Raw genomic sequence first — 19,160 nt, 5'->3', positions numbered from 1 at the left:
TGTAACTCCAACTCCAGGAGATAATGGCACCCCTGACCTACAGGCCACCTGCACACACACACCCACAGATATGCACACACACACATAATTAAAAATAATAAAAATATTTTTGAGACATCTCACTGGGTAGCACTGGCTATTCTGGAACTCACTCTGTAGGCTGGGCTGGCCTTAAATTCACAGAGAACCACCCAATTCTGCCTCGGATAACAGTCCAAAGAAAACAAGACTAAAGAATGCAAGGGTGGGCTTTCCAATCAGAAAACCAGACTAAAGATGGTCAGGGTGACATCACTTACACTTGTGCTGACTGCTACATCCGCGCTCACCTTAGTCCTTGGGCTTTCTAAGCACTCCACTCCTCTTCCGCCTACCCATTCACACTAAGGCCTGCCACAGAGCAACCAGACACCAGCTACCCTCTGGAGAAAACACTAACCCGATGCCCACTGATTTCTAGCTCGGTCACGAGCAGGGAAGACTCCTGAGTGGCCACACGGCGTGCTTCTTCGTAGACCGTGAATGCTCGCTCCCTCACCGACAACAGGCTTCCCTCTCACTGAGGCTGTGTTGTAGAAATGATCTCCTGAAACAGTTGAAGGTAACTGTAGAGACGCCACAGGCAGGCCTCTGCTCTCTAAGAATCACGCCTGCCGTGGGCTCTGGCAATCACATTCGTGATACACGCTTCGACAGGCTTCCGTCACCCCAACCAGGGCTCGCGGGGCCCCAAAGTTAGCTAAGGCGAAGACAAGCAGGCTTTCTCCAGGGCAATGGAAACTTGAATTCTGGGCTGGTGTTCAAGCCTCCGTCCATCTTGGCCTAAAGCGGCCATTGTAAAGCATAACCTTACACCATGTGTGTACAACAGCAGCAAACGCTGGACTAGGAGAGAGGGGAAGAAATACAGAGCACAAGCAGAGGAGCGAAAAGAAAGGCCTTGAAACTCAGCGAGCGAGCACAGCTGGATATGAGGGTCCATGTTCATGGCCCCAGTCCCTCTGAGACTCCCGATTGCATTTCCTGTGCTTGTGTGCTGAGAGATATCTGATCGGCACAGTACCTCATCCCGTGTTTGCTTAGAGTCACTTCCAGCTAGGATGAGTTCCACTAAGTAACGGGCGGGTGTTCTGGACGCTATCAGAAGGGTGGGCCAAACAGCTGCTCCACGACAGGGAGCAAGCCCACCACCGCGCACTGTACTTTCTCTGATTCATCGACTTCCTGCTGTTTCATCGGCCCTCTGCATCATCTCCAGGGAAGGGCTGGCCTGTCTGCACACAGCACAAACCCTGTCACCACCACGGTCCACAGATGCTCTCGTCAGGGTCCTAATAACCACCCTAGCAATACTTTCCTAAAAACAGCACTGGAAAATCTAACCCGGAACTTCATCCCTTCAAAGGCATTAGACTGATCCACTTCACTCAACGTGTGTGTGTGTGTGTGTGTGTGTGTGTGTGTGTGTGTGTTATAGCCTAAGACATAGTTAACTATGAACTAGACTATTCTATAGTTCACCTGTATTTATGAGTGTAAGCTGGCTCACACGGGTCCTGCACAGAAACCCACAGACACATATGCACATTTGGGGCGTTAAAGGGAAAAGCCTGGTGGTTAAGAACACAGACTCAGTCAGACGAATCTAGTCTGGAACTTCACACCTCACTCAGAGCCTTTAAACAAGGACAAAGACTAGAAATTCTAAGAATTTTACATGGATTATAAAGTCTTTTCTCCCGAAGTCTTTGTGTTATTATTATTTTACACTGGATAAGACCTAAGCGACTTCTCAAAAGCCACAGGCTTACCAATGCTAAGCCTCACTCCCGAACTCTTTCGGAAATTGCCTCTTGCCCTCATTGGGAGAAGCCCTGGGTCTATTATTTAGGTGCTCAGTTCCTTTAGGACCGCTGCGGAGAAGAGTAAGTAAGGTCAGCACATTAGCTCAGTGCTGAGAAAGGGGCCGGGCAACGCACACTGCTCGGTAAAAGGTATTTATTATTGCTAGTGTTCCCAACTCTGGTGCTTCAGGCAAAGGGACATTCGGTTCTATAAATTACACGTTCTCTGGAAAACAGCCATTTGCAAGCTCTAGGCAGCCAAAGAAAAGGGAGCAAATTATAAGCAGTATTTATCTTGGATGTGGTCTAGATCTCCAGGAGGGAGCAACAGATAACCCATGCTTGCTGGAAGCAATGACTACACTTGAGGTTAGGGGGCGCCATGCCACGCTCCTGGGCACAACGGGGATCTGCTTTCCCCAGGGGAACTCCAAACCCCACTTTGCTTCAACAAAGGAAAAGCAGACAAATTCTAACCAATAACAACTTTTACTTTTGAAGGGAAAGGTACCACCTAACAGTTCTCCCACAGCTTTAATTTTAGGTCCAGTAAATACTCTGGTTTATTCCCTATATTTTTGCAATTCCACTCACATTATTCAATGACCTTTACAAGTCCAGTTTTTTTTTAAAAAAAAAAAAGGAATGAGCATGTACGCACTCATAAGCACAATGCATAGAAATTTAAAGTGCACTTTAGAGCAAAAAAAAAAGGCTGCTAAAACTGCCTGGTGGAAGTTCATATTAGCCGATCTATATTTGTATATGTTAGAAATTCCCTCAATCAAAAGCTATAAATAAGTTTAAGATCTGTACAAATTCTCTCTATGGAAAAAAAAATCCCCTGAAACTATAAGCAGGAAACTAGGTCTGTCTGTATCAGTACTGTGGGAAGCTGTGCAGAATGAGGACAGGGAGGGAGAAAAGGCACGGAAGGAAGAAAACAGGCCAACTGAAAGGAAGCAGTGTGGCCCTATAGACAGGATGTTCTTACAATGTATCACCAGTGAACTCGGAGTAAGGGGCTGGAGGCTGCTGTCTTACAGAAGTAAATCAAAGTGCTACAGTTAAAACAAACAAACAAACAAACGAAAACAGCTACACTGATTGTTAAGCTTGGGTTTTGCTTATTTGGTGTTTTGTTGTTTTGTTTTTGTTTTGGTTTTGGTTCTAATTAGTCAGGGAATAATCCAATGTAGAGGTGGACTTTCTACAGGGTATGGATGAAGCTCTGTGCCAGGAACAGAGGAGAGAGCTGGAATCTGGGTAAGGAAAGACACCTCTTCAGGGGGGTAAGACCGGTTCCCTTTTCAAGGCAGCTGACAAGAGACTTCGTCCGCCCAGGAGAGAACCTGGGATTGAAAAGTCCACCGAGCCTGCCACCTTACCCTGGGTGACTAAAGTTTTTTGTTTTGTTTTCATTCCCTTTGAATTAAACTCTAGCTCGGGATCTCTGTCATCCATTAAGTCAAAGCAATATAAATTTTGAACTCTATTCATGACATGACTTATCGGTTAATTTCAGTCTCCCTCAGAGGAGGGGAATTTATTCCTAAACCACCGAGGGAAAATTCTTTAACAGCCAAGTTTGTTAGAAACTTTACCAAACTTGATAAAGAGGCATTTGGGCTCCCAGGTTAAAGCTCCAAGTGTCTCCCGACGCTGAGGCTAACCCCAGGGTTATCAGCAAGGCTCAGATGACCTTCGAGTCTACCACCAAACTCACAGAAGAACAAAAAAACACACTCACACTATCATCATGCTTCAACAGAGTCCTGCTAACCCCAAACTACTCCCAAATCAAACTAAAATGTAGACACCAAAACTTTCCTAAGATTCACTTTGGGTCCAAGCGTCCATGAGAACTTGATGGCAGTTCTCAGCTCCCCACGCTACTCATCCAGCTCAGCCCTTCACCTCCAGACATTCCTAGTGGACTGCTTGCTTTTTTAATAAGAATACTCTTTCCAGTTTGGGAGGCAAATAAGACTACAATAGTTTAGCCCAAGACCAAACCTACACTGGGAATCCTCGTGTTTATTATCAAAGAGTGGCGCGGAGGCTCATGGTCCCTCAGTTGCTAGTGGGCTCTGCCTCGCTGGACTTGACAAGTTTCAATGATTCTGAGAGTCTCTTGACCAGACAGCAATGTCAGGACAAATCACTCTGAATTGCTCCTGGAAAGAGGGTCTGACTAGTGTTAAAGGAAGAAGAGGCCAAGGTAGCCAAGACCGACCGAAAGCAATGGGTGTGCACCGTCTCAGCCCTTCCACCTCCCATTGGCCTGCCTTCCAATCTCTACCTGGAAACATTTCCATCATAAATCACCACCACCCACCGCACCATATCCGGCTCTGTGAAGAGAAACAAGGTTTCTACCTAGAGCTACTTCACCACTCTCTCCAAGGTCCTTATCAGGTTGTTTGAGTGGACTTTGCCATGAGTTTATAGGAAAAGAAAGGCGACAGCGTAGGGCTCGGCACCAGGTGAGACTTTTCAGTTGGGGTCGATGGGTCTAAGAGAATCCTGGGCGCCAGGGGTCAAAGGCTGCACGCAGAAGTGGCGTCTTAACTGTTCCACATATCCAACTCTTCCTTCCCAGCCTACCAGACTCTACAAGCCAACTCACACAAGGCAAAAAGTGCACTTGCCTCTAGTAGGGTTAAGAGTGAAGGGCAATGCCGGGTTGGCTTTAAAGCAGGCACTTCGGATCATGGACATGTGTGTTGCAGTGTTTGGAATATCTTTTCCCTCCACAAGCCAGTTGTCCTGCGGTCATCACAAAAACCAGAGCAATTCTTTCAGAGTCGGCAGAAGCTCATCATCACGACACACCTGAGCCCCTTAACGTGGACTTTTGCTTAAGGAGGTGGGCCGGGAGGTGGAGGGGACGCGGGGGAGCAGATAAGGCAAACTGACTTCTTGGTTATAAACCAAAGTTCGCTGCAACCCAGTGAAGGAGGCACAAAACTCCGAAGGAAGGTTTCCCGTCCCCGGCAGCAGTAGCTGCGGCTGGGCGCCCGCACGCATCCTACCTTGGACCTCTCCTTGACATAGTATTTGCCCAGCCGGCTCCCGCAGTACAGGACCAGCCTGTCGATGAGGGACAGGAGGAAGTTGATGGCCTCGCAGCCCTCCTCATTGCCCCCGATCCACGTGATCTGGTCGCCCCGCAGGTGCCGCTTGGAGACGCCGGCGCGCGGCCCCGCCAGCTGGCCGTCACGCAGGGCCCCGTTGTAGTGCAGCTGCTTGACTCGCTCCAGCACGCAGTCGCCCACCACCTCGCCTAGGAAGTTGTCCAGGTAGCAGAAGCCGACCTCGTGCAGACAGGGCACGATGTACTCCAAGGCGATCTTCTCCAGATCCAGCCTCATAATGTGTCCCAGAGGCATCTCGCCTGCAGAGCCGACGCGGGGGACCCCCACGGTGCAAGCGCCAAGGGCTTGGGCTTGACCTGCTCGAGCTTACAGCCGGGACGCGGAGAGCCGGGCCCGGGGCTCACCCACCTGCGGCGGCCACGGTCCCCGAGCCACTTTAGCTCCAGGGGCGGGGAAAGTTGCTCGCAACTCTGGGAAGAAGGGAGTCCCGCTCCAAGACCGGCGGGAGCAGTGTGCGGCTCCGCCACTCAGCGCCGGACTGGCCCAGTGAGAAGTCAGAGGGCCCCTTTTGGCGATGCAAAGGCACCGCCGCGGCGGCCACAGCCAAGGGAGGAACAAGAGGAGGCCCCGCCTTGACCTTAACGTCATGGTCCCGCCCCCGGCCCAGCCCTCCTCCGAGCCCTTCCTCCTGAACTGGTGCTGCGGAGTGTTGGGGCGAGACCTTCACTAACCTGTGTGTGACCCAAGAAAGGGCTGGATTTTTTTTTAATGCACTCGATTTACATATTATTTTGCATAAAATCTCCTAACAAATTTGAAAATCTGGGTCCCCGATCTGAGATGTACGTGAACTCAGCTGCACAATTTACAGCCACTTTCTGGGAGTCACCTCTCTGGTGACTGTATTTCTTAACTGGTGACCTTGCGCTAGCCTTACCTGGTGTCTTTCCGTCCTCCCTTTCCCTCTTCTATTTGACTCGGGTCTGGCAGTTCCAACCCCTGAGAGTGTAAGATGAATTCAGTTTTAACTGAAACTGATACATTAACAAATATTCCCCTTGACACCCCCCCCCCCTCATGCCAGGCTGGAGTGCATAACCGAGGGGAAGCTTAACGGGAAGGAGAGGCGTTGCCAAATCCTGCAGATGTTTGTATTTTGCCCTGCAAGAGATGTTCATGCCCCACTTACTACCCAAGCTCCTTACTAAAAGGCTCTAAAAGTCTGCCTCAAACCACTCATATGCTCCCCAAGAGATACACTGTGTTCCAGGTCTCTCTGACTTTTGCCACAAACAACTGGACTCGCGAGGGAATGCAAGACCCTACCTAAGAGACTTAAATATCTACCGATAAACTGGAGACTGTATAGCTCTCTGATGCCCTTTCCTTCCAAACACTAGAGATCAGAAGGGAAGGGGGAAGAGATGGAAGGTAGGGAAGGGAAGAAGGGAGGAAGGAAGGGAGGGAGGGAAGTATTGAAGCTGACATGCAAAGCCATTTTATCCATTTTCTGAATTTCACATCTTTGTACATTTGGATTTTCATTTAAATTGAATGAAAAACTGCTCCAGTTTTTCGGGCTTCATTTATTTTGGACATAAAGTCCCTACAGCCTTTTCACTTTCAACCTCTTCCCAATAGCCCCTCTCCTCTTCCAAGGGCAGAAGCAGGGTGCAGTTCATACTGAGAAAGAGAGGCAGAAGAAGAAAGAGTGTTGATGGGCTAGAAGAAGCCTGGGGCAAATGAGGGAAAGCAGGCCCCTGGGGAGTGGCAGGCAACGGTGGAGGGTGAAGCAGGTTTGATGGAACCTAGCTAGCTCTATGGAGAACGGGCCCTGGGAGTGCCTGGTTGGCCTCTTGGATATGTCTGTCCTGGAAGAGGTGTCCTTCCTTAGCATAAAGGTCCAAATTGGCCTGAGCTCAAGAAGTTGTCAACAGAAAGCCCCCAGCAGCACAGGGTGATAGGAGCCCACGTCCTTGAAACACAGATGCCAGCACATGATAGATGGTTGGAAAATAGTTCTTGAGACCCGGAACCTGGGCCCACCCTGCAACCTCCACTTGAGATTTTAGACAGGGAGCCAGCAGGACAGCAAGAGGGATTGAGGAGCCTCCCAGGGTATTCACTGGGACGAGTGTCAAGAACAAGACCTTTGTGGCCACTGGAGGGGGACAGTGAGAACTTCTGTAACATGTTAGTCTCACCAGCTGGCCCTGTCTTGTCCCAGTATTGGCAAATAAAGAGAAGGCTGGAGGGTTATTTATCTCCATTGGGAGCAGGATGGAAATGACTTCCAAAGAGAAGGAAGGGCCATCTCCCCACTGTTATCTGAATCCCCTGTCTCTAGGAGCCACTCTGAACCCGGGTATGCCCTTCTGCAGAAACACTGTGGCTAGCCAGGTGAGGTAGGGAGTGCCTTGGGGCTTTTGCAGCATAAAGACTATAGTAGACCTCAGAGTAGATAGCTCTGAAGAAGGGTCAGAGTAGCAGATAGTTCTTGGAAACTGGCCAACATTCTTCTAACCTATGGTTCCATTTAGGTCCAACCCATTCATAAGTAGGCAGTTTTTCATCAAGACCTCTGGCTCCCCAGTAACCCACTGGAGACTTTTTATTAATTATAAATGCTCAGCCAATAGCTCAGGCTTATTACTAACTAGCTATTACATCTTAAATTAACCCATTTTTTTAAATCTACATTCTACCACATGGTGATACCTTTTTTCAGCATGGCATATTTATCTCCTACTTCCTCAGTATCTGGCTGGCAACTCCACCCTCCTTCTTCCCAGCATTCTCTTGTTTGACTCTCATTCCTAACCTCTTTCTGCCTAGCTATTAGCCAGTCAGCTCTTTATTAACCATGAAAGTAGCACATCTTCACAATGTACAAAAGGATTACTTCACAGCACCCATGTTCCTGAGGCTGACAGAAGGGGATTTATAAAGGCCTAAAAACCTACAGTCCTTGTGGAGGGGTTAGTTAATAAAACACACAAAAGTACATATCCACATCCCCGGATGACCATGTTTACCTGTAACTCTAAATGCTGAGATTAAGTCTCTTAACTTAGTTTTCAATTAATATTTCCTTAACTGCAGAGCACAGTAGCTTTTACTGTAGCCACAACTAGAACAATAGTTCAGCAGGTTCAAGCCTGAAGCTGTTCTAGATAACGTTGGTTTCAAACTGCAGGCTGTTAAGGAAGGGACTCAGTCCTATAGCACCATCCCTGCCCAACAAGAGCATTTACTAATCAACTACAGACCCGCCAATCAACACAGGGCTGCCAGCAGTGAGTACAGTAAGGGAGCCAGAGATACTGGAGCTGGTAGAAATCGAAGGTCATGACTACGTCAAGGGCACAGATGAGCAGGAGTCAAGCAGGCTCTAAGGCTGAACATCAGACAGGCAAAACCCAAGTTACCTTTTAAGTATATTTAATTCAGACACTTGTCCATTAACTTGTATTTTAAAAATCAATATTATTATTGATCATCTTTCCATAGATATGACAAAATACCTGGAGCAACCCTTTAAAAGGAACAGAGGTTTATTTGGGCTCATGGTTTTTGGGGAGTCACTCCACAGTCTTTAGGGACCTGGCAAGGCCTATCCTGTCTGGGGGGAGCCAGGAAGAGCGACAGAGCTCCGGGTTCCGGTATATGATTCAGTGACCTAATTTCTTTCTACTAGACCACACTTTTAGAGCTATACCATTTCCCAGTGGTACCACGGGCTACCAATCAAATCTTAACATACGAACCTACAGCAGACATTTAAGAGCCAAACTATAGCAAGTATCAAAAGAACTTTTCAAAAAACATAAAACCAACTTTCTTATTTTTGATTCTGATAAAATACCCTGATAAAAGCAGCACAGAGGAAAAGGGACTTCTTTTAGCTCAGAAGTCACAGGAAAGTCAAGGTGTCGGGGAGGAAAAGCAGCGAGACACATTATATCCACAGTCAAGAGTAGAGAGCACTCCCACTTGCTGTGTGAATAATAAAAGCCCAGAGATAAATACTGGGGCTCCAGCTGAAGATCAGAAAAGCAAAGCAGCCAGCCATTGGCTCTTACCTCTACCTAAGACTAAAAATGGGCAAGATCCTGTCTCAATGAATTGTGAAGACTCCACATTCCACTGAGTTCCCGTCTCTTCCCTTATATTCCTCTCTCTGCCCAGCCATATCGCTCCTGTCTCCACCTGCCTAGTGCCAGGATTAAAAGCATGTGATCCCAAGTGCTGGGATCACCTTTCTGTGAACTTTGTTTCTCGTTTAGACAGATTCAATCTTGTGTGGCCCAGGGTAGCCTTGAACTCACAGAGATCCGTGTGCCTCTGTCTTCCGAGTACTGGGATTAAAGGTGTGTGCCACCACCCCCTTACCTGTATGGCTGACTAGTATGGCTGCTTTGCTCCTTGATCTTCAGGCAAGCTTTATTTACTAAAAGACAAATAATATACCTCTATACCCACCATTAATGTGGAAGGAGTCTATCCATTTTCTTTTTCAAGGAAAGGTCTCACTTTATAGCCCTGACTGGTTTGGAACTCATTAGAAGACCAGGTATCCGCAAACCCACAGAGGTCTGTCTGCCTCTTGAGTGCTGGAATTAAAAGTACTTGCCATCATGTTCACCTCAAATTCTTTTCTATTTTATCTGTAGGAGGGTGTGGCCTGCGTGTATTTCTGTACAACATGCGTGCTTCTGTGGCCCACAGAGGTCAGGAGAGGGAGTTGGAGCTCTCGGAACTAGAGTTCCAGATGGTTGTGAGCCCCTGTGTGAGTGATGCGCTGGGTCTTTTGGTTCATCCTTGCTCTTAACTGCTGGCCTGTCACTGCAGCCCCTCAAATTCTTGTTTAATCCTTGTGTAATTTATCATTTTCTGTCAAACTCCTGCTGTCTGCATTTCCTTCCATCCTCGTAGGTGTCTGGATATCGTGTGTGTGTGTGTGTGTGTGTGTGTGTGTGTGTGTGTGTGTGTGTGGAGAGAGAGAGAGAGAGAGAGAGAGAGAGAGAGAGAGAGAGATTTGTCATTGAGATTTTCCATTACATCGAATGGCTTTATACTGAATGACTTACAGATTTATACTGAATGAATATACAAATGCCTAAAATACTCTCTCCTATCATTTGGTATGGTGTCGTAGACTTTACAACCACTACTTCAGTTAACCTTTATAACACTAGGACTTAACTTCTATTATGAGTGACTATAAAAAGCTATGGGTGACTATTTTTGTGACTATATAAAAAAAAGTGGGACATGGGGATGGTAAATAATTTGCTGAAGTTCACATTGAATATACAATACGCTGAGGCTGCGGGAAATGTTAGGCCATGTGCCGGGTATAGCAATCCCTTACTCCTGAGCACTTTTTTTTTCTTACTGTTCTTAGTTGGAACACTTAAGTGTGTAAACTTTTGCTTCCTTACTAATACCTTTTGCCAATGGGACATAAGCCAAATATACCATACACTGTTTAGATGCCAGTCACTTTTCAAACTGCAAATTAGAGTCTGCTTCTTGCTCCATCCTAATTATAGCCCAGGGTTCCAGGATGCAGCACATAAATTGCAGTGATGTATTGGCCTGTTGAGAACAATCCCTAGCCATGAGCTACGGAGGGTGCATTCAGAGAACTCGGGAAGTGAGTTCATTTCAAGGCGGCTAGTGAAACAAGACCAAAGTAAATTTATGGTTGTAAGCCCATGAGCATAAATTAGGAGGAAGTGTTTGATTACACCGTTTTCCCTGTGGACGTGAGCCCTCCTGGTCTTTCCCAGGTCGTGCTGGAGAGCTGGGACAGTGGCCTTGTGTCCATCCTTAATTACTTCTCAGCACACGGGCACATCCCGTCCATCGTGTCTGTGCTGTGGTTATCCTGTCAGGCTCTGGTTCTGGGAAACGTGACATTAAAAATACTCGTTAATATTTCCCAGTGTCCTCTCGTTTAGGCTTTAAGTGTCTAAAATGCTTTTGCATTGGTCGCAAAGATACAGCTGTGTCAACTTTTAAGACAGGATTTTAAGAGCCTTTTTGCTTAATTTCACAAAGGGTTTTCTAAAAAGTGTTTCTGTATTCATTAGGATTTTACACCATGCCGTATATTTTTAAAAATAAACGTATCCTAAAATAATCACAGATGCACAGAGAAGCTGTGAAGACTTATGCAGAGTCTCCAAACACTTCACAGGCTGTTCCCCCACTGTTAGCATCTTGCATTGTTTGGTAGAGTTGGGGCTGACTTCCAAATGGCTCTGATATATTTTTAATAACTAAAGCCCTGATTTCGCTCAGATTTTCTTTACTTTCATGCAGTGACAAGTCGTCTTTCCCAGGATCCTGTTGACATCGTGGAAAGACGCCCCACATGTCCCTGAACCTGGAGCTCCTGGATAAACCAATTGAAGACCTCTGGGATGGAGAGCCATAGAAAGTCACCGGACATGCCTGTCTCCTTTCTGTGTGCTCCTTTGCATGGCTGGGAGTGAGTGGGATGGTTGGAAGCTCTCCTCCACACATCCAGGGATCTCAGGTAGCTGACTCTCTCATCCTTTTTCTCCTTGACTGGCAGTGGGAGCAGCAGCCCTCGGCTTTGCTGTCCCACCAGAGCCTTGCCTTACTTGACCTGTTATTATTGTCTTTGCCTTGCTGCATAGAGAGCGTTGCATGCTCTGAGACAGAGAGTCTCAAACTTGAGCTTCCATCAGAGTCCTTGACAAACCTGTTCAAATGGTGTCCCTGCTGGTCCCCATCCCTGGGGCTTCAGCAGATGAACCCCTGATCAGTTCCCAGAAGCTGTTTCTGCTGGTCTGCAGCGTTGCACTAAAATCCACTGTTCCCATCCAATCAGAACACCAGTACCCCAGTGAGGGAACGATACTGGTCTACACAACACCAACCAAATCCTGCGACTCAGTAGAAATTCCTAAGAGCTTTGAAAGAAATGGCCTACACTGAGGCCCCACCCCAGGCTGGGTATGGGCAGCTTGTTAAAAGTTTAAATAAATGATGTTATATAGTAAATCATTACGTAAACATAATAAAAATAAGCAAATCGTATAGCTTTCTTGTGGGAGCAAGAACAAGCCTGCTTGAGCAGATTTACATTAGAGAAGTCATCTTTCCTTTTCTGCTGTCCAGGAAAAGGGATGCAACCCTGTAGCAGCCAGCTGGGTACCACAGAGGAGTCTGATCTCAGGACGGAGCCCACACAGGGCAAAGCAGAGTGTTCAGGAACACAGGGAATTTAGGAACGTCTCCAAGTTATTCATCCCTCAGTACTTAGAGCCTCTTCTACCTTGGGACTCCTGCTTATGGGAGATAATATGTTTCCTCATTCTTTAAGCCAACATATGTCACAATTCTTAGTGACCAGCCTTCAAGATCATCCTGACAGATACTGAGAAATACAGCCACCCTGTAATCCTAAGAGACAGTATCTATTTAAAGTGAGGGTGTAGTGATGCATGCTTTTAATCCCAGTACTTGGGAGACAGAGCATGAGGAGCTCTGTAAACTGGTCCACGTAGCAAGTTCTAGGTCAGCCAGGACTATTTGGCAGAACCCACTCTCGAATAAATATATGCAAATGTATCTATTTTTATTTTATTTTATTTTTTACTAATTAAATTTAATTTAATTGAGACAAGGTCTCACTGTGTAGCCCTGACTGGCTTGGAACTCACTGTGTAGACCAGGCTGACCTTGAACTCTGAGAAATCTGTCTGCCACTGCCTCCCAAGTGCTGAGATTAAAGGTATATGCTGCCATGCCTGGCTAAACATGTATTCTTGAAGCCCTTCGCTTGAGTCCCTGCCTCGTGTACTCTGCAGAAGTGTGACTCTGGAGAGGCCAGACAGGCACAGAGGCGGGTCTGATGCAAGGATGGGAAGGGCCTAAGGCAGGCCAAGGGCAGAGCTCCTCCCCGCTTGCACCCTGCTTACTCTGCCTGGGAGTTTTTCTCCCCAGCTGAGAAAATGAAGAGAACAATCAAGTCCTAGCTTTCCTGTGTGTTTAAAACAACCCATTTTCTACTTCTACCTAAGGAAATACTAAATACTAGTCTAATAGGAGGTTGCGTTCTGACTGTATTCTGCCTGAGCTGTTTTCTTGAATTGAAGTTTATTTTTAGGCAGTAATCCTTTTTAAAAAATATTTATAGTTAGAAAATATGGTAATGCATAATCCTCAACACTGGGAGACAGAAGGAAGGAAATGGCTGTCCGGTGGTTTATGGCATGCATTTAGTATACTGGATTACAAAACAGAACAGCAGGTAAGGGAGAAAGGGAGAGGGGGTGCAGTCTAGATTGGTATTGAGGATGGTGGGGAAGCAGGGGTGTAGGGTGAGACTTACATTCAGTTGTTTGTGTTTTCTTTGTTCTCCCTAATGGGCTTGTGTTACAGTTTTAGAAAGAAATACAATTAAGGATACGCTTTTCTTTGCCCTGCTTAAAAACAAGTCTCTATTTCCCGGTGTTGGCCCTTGGCTTCTTGGCACTAGGAGTGTGTTCCCGAGGCACTGCTGTCTCCGTGGGGCCGAAAATTCTGCAAACTGCATTTCCCAGAGGCCTTTGCCAGCCAGCTGGTCAAGCTGCTGCCTGCCCGTGGAGGGGAAACACCCCCCCTGCACAAAATGAGGAAGCAGTTTCGCCTTTATCTTAAACTCCTGCAAGTGGCTAGGTAGGGCAGGGGACACTAGCAGTAGTGGGGTTCCCAGGGCTTTTTAGCAGTTTCAAGGACCCCACGGCTAGCTCCCAACTGTGCTGGTGGCTTCCCACGTAGTCAGGGGCCAGCCACTTCTGGGTACTGAGAGTATCATGCCTTCCATTTTTCCTTCACAGGAAGTCTCTGTGACTTTCTGAAGATATTTTTTCCTAGGTTACCTGAGCCCTCAGGATCCTACAGTTGTCCAACATATTTATGACTGTTTCCTTGTGGAAATACCTTCTATGTGTTCTACGACCTTAGCTAAACACCAACTGATATGCCCGAACACCCTTCCAGGTCACAGGGAGTCTGCCCGCGAACACTGCCACTGGCACCTCCAGCTCCTCTCTTCTCCCAGTCTCCACTGCCTTTGCCAATCCACGTCCACCACCACTTCCCACAGTGAGGACCACAGACCCCTTAGACCTCCCAGCTTCCACGCCGGGACCACCTCCATCGCTGTGCAATCACAGAAGCCCCAGTCTGCTTCACAAGGAATAGGTCAGATGGAGTCACCCTCTTTTGGTGGGTGTTTCCTGAAATTGCCAACCCTTGACAAAAGGTGTGTGTGTGAGATTCACCTGGGCTACAGTCACAAAAAGCCCTAACATGGGCTGAGAAGATGTCATCTATTGACCACGAGCATGAGAGTCTCAGATCTGAACCCCCACGCCCACACAGAAAGCCAGGAGACAGACAAAAGGTCCTGCAGGGTTTCTGGCTGGCCTGTCTAACTCTGGGTTCAGTGAGAGACTCTGTTTCCAAATAAAAGATGGAGAATCAACTGAAAAAGACTTTTTTTGAAAAAGATCCGATGTTGATCTCTGAATACCATAGACACACATGCTTACCTGTGCACGCACACAAGAACACAGATATGAACACTTGTGCATGTATGCGCGTGAACACACTCAGAGGAAAATAAAATGAAACTTAGCTCGGGAAGATGAGTGGCCCAGGCTCAGCGCTGTCACTATGTCTTCTTCATTCATCGGGACCCAGTCTTGCCACAGCTGCCCAAGCAAGTCCAATCTCTTACCACCTCTGCAATGTATCCATCCTTGTCTCTTCCCTACAGAAACCCAAGTGTTTGTGGTCTGAGCACTCCGGAGCCTGAAGCAGAAGGATCAAAAGTTTGATCAGTATGGGCTACATGGTGAGGACCTGTTTAAAAAAAAAAAAAGATAGACAACTGACATTTTATTGTTGGTTTGTTTTTCTGGGTCGACCTTCTTTCTGTCTCATTCAGGACTATGGGGGCAGGAAGATGCCAGCCACAGGATCCTTACTGCCAAGCCCTGAGCCTGACAAGACACCGCTGTTTGCTATAAACTGGCAAATGTTGTATGCTTTACTGTTTCCCTATTCATGCACGGGTATCAACACCTTTAGCTCTTATTTCCTTTCCTTAAGTGCTTTCAACGAGGCATCCAATCACACGTTCATTCATCCACTTATTCAATGGACAAGTAGTTTCTTGATGTCTCAGTGTGTCAGGCACCCAGTAGCAGAGCCAAAGACGACAGGATTCCTGTACTTCTGTGGGCTGCCTGCAAGAAGACAGACAGAATATCAGGAAGTCCCCAGATAAGCGCAGAACTGTAGGTAGCTGTTGAACATGGCAAGAGAATAAAAGCAGGTGAATGGAGGTGGTAGGGGTCACATCAAGCCCATAGTATCTTCAAAGTCTTCCTTGAAAAGGCTACCTTTGCCCAGAGACTAGAATTCCCCAGAAGGAATGGGAAGTTATGGTCTCTCTTCCCTTCCCTCTCTAAACAATAAAACTTTGTTTTTATTTTATGTGCATTGGTGTTTTACCTGCATGTATGAGGATGCCAGATCCCTTGGAACTGGAGTTACAGACAGGTGTGAGCTGCCATGTAGGTGCCGGGAATTGAACCCGGGTCCTCTGGAAGAACAGTCAGTGCACCCTAAGCAATTAAAAGAACACAACCTTAACATAAGTGCAAAGGTCAACAAAATCCTGGTTTCCCTTTAGAGGCAAGCATCTGAATACTTTTCTGGGAATAGCTAAAAATCGATTTCTTTCCTAATAATTTTCTCAGTTTTAGGCTTTTCTCTGCTGATTTTCGAACAATCCATTTGTTCAGGGCTGTCCATGCAAATATCTTAGGAAAGAGAATTCTAGGATGGGCTGGGGAGGGGTCTCTAACATGAACGCTGGTGCCTACAGTCCGTGGAACAAACAGTGTCACTGGGACAATCAGGCGTGGTCTGACATACACTGTCTATGGCTACTTCCCTATCTGCACGTCTTTGAAAGTGGGGCCCCCCTCATCAGTGTGGTACAACTGCACAGGAAATCAATGCCTGCGCCATTCACTGTGGTTGCAGCGTGGGTTTAGTCCCCCCTGAAAGGATCCTTGGTGTCCTTCAGAACAGAGCTCTGCAGATGACCCCTACTTAAGACATGGACTGCAAGAACTCAGTTGTTGCTACACCGTTAGCAGATTGATCAGGGTTCCCGCGATGCTTTAACTGGCCAGGAGGACTCAGGGCACTCAGGGAAACCCTTGTGAGCACCCAAGCTGCAGGGAAACAGAGCAAGGCAGCCCTCTTAGTGGTTCTCTGTGCTCAGGGCCAGCAGAGCTCCTCCAGGAATGTTTGCTTTGTTTTGTTTTGGGTTGTTTTTGTGGGTTTTTTTTGTTTTTATTTTTTGTTTTTTTGGTTTTTTTGAGGCAGGGTTTCTCTGTGTAACCACCCTGACTGTCCTAGAATTCACTCTGTAGACCAGGCTGACCTCGAACTCACAGAGATTCACCTGCCTCTGCTGGGTTTAAAGGCGAATGCCAGGTGTCTCCAGGATTTCTATAGACCTTGATCTTTATCATGCCCCTCTCCTTTCCTGGAGATTGGAGGTGGGCCCTAACCCAGCTGCGGCTAAGGCAGCATATTAGCATAAATTACAAGTGTCAGCCAAGGGACTTTTTAGGATTGGCAAAAGACACTCTATGGCTGACAAAATTCCCAGGGTTTTAGAAACTGATGATCAAAACCATGAACAAAGACCAAACCTACTGCCCTGTCTTAGTGACTTTTCTCTCACCGCGATAAGACACTGTGACCGAGGAAACACATAAAATGAAGAGTTTATTTGGGCTATGGTTTCAAAGGGTTCGAGTCTATAATCATCATGACGGGGGGGGGGGGCAGGCAACAGGCGCTGGAGCAGTATCAGAGAGTTCACATCTTGCAACAGAACTACAAGGCAGGAAGGGAGAGGAAGGAAAGTGGTTGGGAATGTGGGAGTGGCCAGAGTCTTTTGAAACCTCAAACCCAGTGGCCCACCTCCTCTGAGAGAACCTGGGAGCTTAGGGAAGGACTCAGACAGAGTTCTGCTGTTGTCTTGGCAAACTTTAGACAAGGTCAGAAGCTAGGGAGAGGAACTGAGGCAGGGGCAAGGCTGACTAGCTTTGCTTCTCCCCTCACTAAGAACTGGGGGAACTGGGCTGACGAAAACAGGGTGACTCTCCAATGCAGGCGCAAACTTTGAGCAGCACCAAACTGTGCTCTTTGAAGAACGGGCCGTCACAATGGCCAGCCATGAGAGTTCCTCTAAAGAGACTTCTCTCCGGTGGAAACCTTCATTTCGTGCAAAGAGCAGACACAAACTCTGTATTCAGAGGGCACTGGGCTGGACCGTGCTGGATGTATCAGAGGCGTTGAAAGAAGCCCTTGGTCCAAATCCAGAAGAAAAGGCCACGGGTCTAGGCAGGGCACATCAGGAAGGGTTAAAGAGCCAAGCACTAGAAATGAAAGCATTCAGAGATTTTAAACATTATTATAGTAACTGTCCCTAGTCCAGGGTGGGAATGAGCTCCGGTGTTCACGGGGGAGTTTCCTGTTGCTGGGAGTTTCCAGACAGAGGTGCCACACAGCTTGATTGAACACAGGATGGTAACCTGTCCTTGAGGTTGGGCTGGTTGACAGCTATTACTTTTCTGGCATATCAAGATGTTGAGAATCTCTGTGATACTGGCACTTCGGAGTCTCTCTTTCCTCATGGGGTCTCTCTCCTTTCTCTAGTCCAATTATTCATACATTCTCTCTCTCTCTCTCTCTCTCTCTCTCTCTCTCTCTCTCTCTCTCTCTCTCTCTCCATTATCTGCTCCCACTTGCTGCTGCTGCTGCTGTAGTAGCTGGCCTGTCTGGCAGCATTGAAGATTCATTCAGACTGGCTTGTGCTCTCTCTTTGGCTATCAGACTCTCGAAACGATGAACCCCAAGAAATTAATATTTCCCCAGGAAGCTCCTGCTGGGAAGAGGAAATGGTTGAAGCCCTGGGGACAGCCAGAGAAGGACATTGTCTCCTGGAGAGAAAGACTTACAGCTTGTTAGATGGCCTCGCAGGACGGACTAGGAGCTTGGACAGTGGTGGGCAGGAGACACAGCTGGCCTGTTTTGTTACCCAGGTTTCTTCCTTCTATTTAAAGCCCACCCTCAATCCTTTATGCTCATCTGCCCCGCCGCAGATGGACTGGAAGGTGCTGATTTTCTTTGTCTGTCTTTCTAGTGTGGCCATAATGAAATCTCACTTTTCTGTTTTTCACTATTAATTTGGCTCCTTTAATTGGTTTAGCGAGCACGGATGACAAACCTGGAAGGGATCCAGGCTGTGATTTCTAAGTTTGATAACTCTGCCAATGATTTATTCTTGGCTCCACTGATTGCATTAAAGGCCATGGCTATATAGTGTTTGCATACAAGTATGTTTCCTGTCTCTACCTAGCGCTTACGTGCTCCTGACAATGTTCACTCTTTGACTTAGGAACTTTTTAGAACACGGGCCACCTCTTTTCCCTTGTGGGCTATATATTCTGGTACACAGCCACAGATCTACAAGATCCTCATAGACAGGCAAGACTAATGGCTACTTGCCAGTGGTGGTCTAGAGCGAGCATTAGATTGGTCAGAATCAGAATTATCTGGGAGCCTCCCCTGTAGGCAAATTCAATCCATTATTATCAATGGGGTCTTGAAGGTAGAGTGCAGCAGGGATGGTGTCAAGGGCCATAAAAATACAATGAATGCGCAGTCGCAAGCCTAGGGACCCTGAAAAACCATCACCTAGACCAGAGCTAGGGGAAAGTCAGCTAGGATCTGACATTGAGGTGGGAAGAAAAAAGAAAGAAGAAAAAGAGGTCAGGACAGAGCTGTAGACTGGAGCTGAAGCAGCCAAGTGAGGGACTCGGGGAGAGAGATGGCAAACAGGTGATGTGCACTGAACACCTCCCCAAAGCCAGAAACTAAGGGTGTCACAGATACCATCTCATTTAACTTCAAAACAACCTTGCAAGCTAAGAAATTATGAGTGAAATGACTCAGTGGGTAAGAGCACTAGCTACTGTTGGAAAAGAATAGTCTTGACGTTGTACAAAGAAACACGTGAACAAAGCAAACACAACCTGGCAAGGCAGCTTCTTTTTGTAAAAAGGCTACACTGCCACCCAGAAGACACAAGGAGGAGGGCGGC

General features: G+C 47.2%; 1 protein-coding gene across 1 annotated transcript in view; it reads right to left on the bottom strand.

Moving 5' to 3' along the window:
* Nucleotides 1–5,629, bottom strand: part of Egln3 (egl-9 family hypoxia inducible factor 3) — a 29,183-nt gene extending 23,554 nt beyond the window's left edge. Inside the window, 1 exon segment of the mRNA XM_075948018.1 lies at nt 4,880–5,629. Coding sequence (XP_075804133.1) covers nt 4,880–5,590 — 711 coding nt within the window. The 5' untranslated portion in view covers nt 5,591–5,629.
* Between the last annotated feature and the right edge of the window lie 13,531 nt (nt 5,630–19,160).

The sequence above is a fragment of the Microtus pennsylvanicus genome, chromosome 14 (assembly GCF_037038515.1).
Source record: "Microtus pennsylvanicus isolate mMicPen1 chromosome 14, mMicPen1.hap1, whole genome shotgun sequence".
NCBI classification, from domain to species: Eukaryota; Metazoa; Chordata; class Mammalia; order Rodentia; family Cricetidae; genus Microtus; species Microtus pennsylvanicus.
Note: the sequence above shows the minus strand (reverse complement) of the source record. Positions and strands in the feature narration are given on the sequence as shown.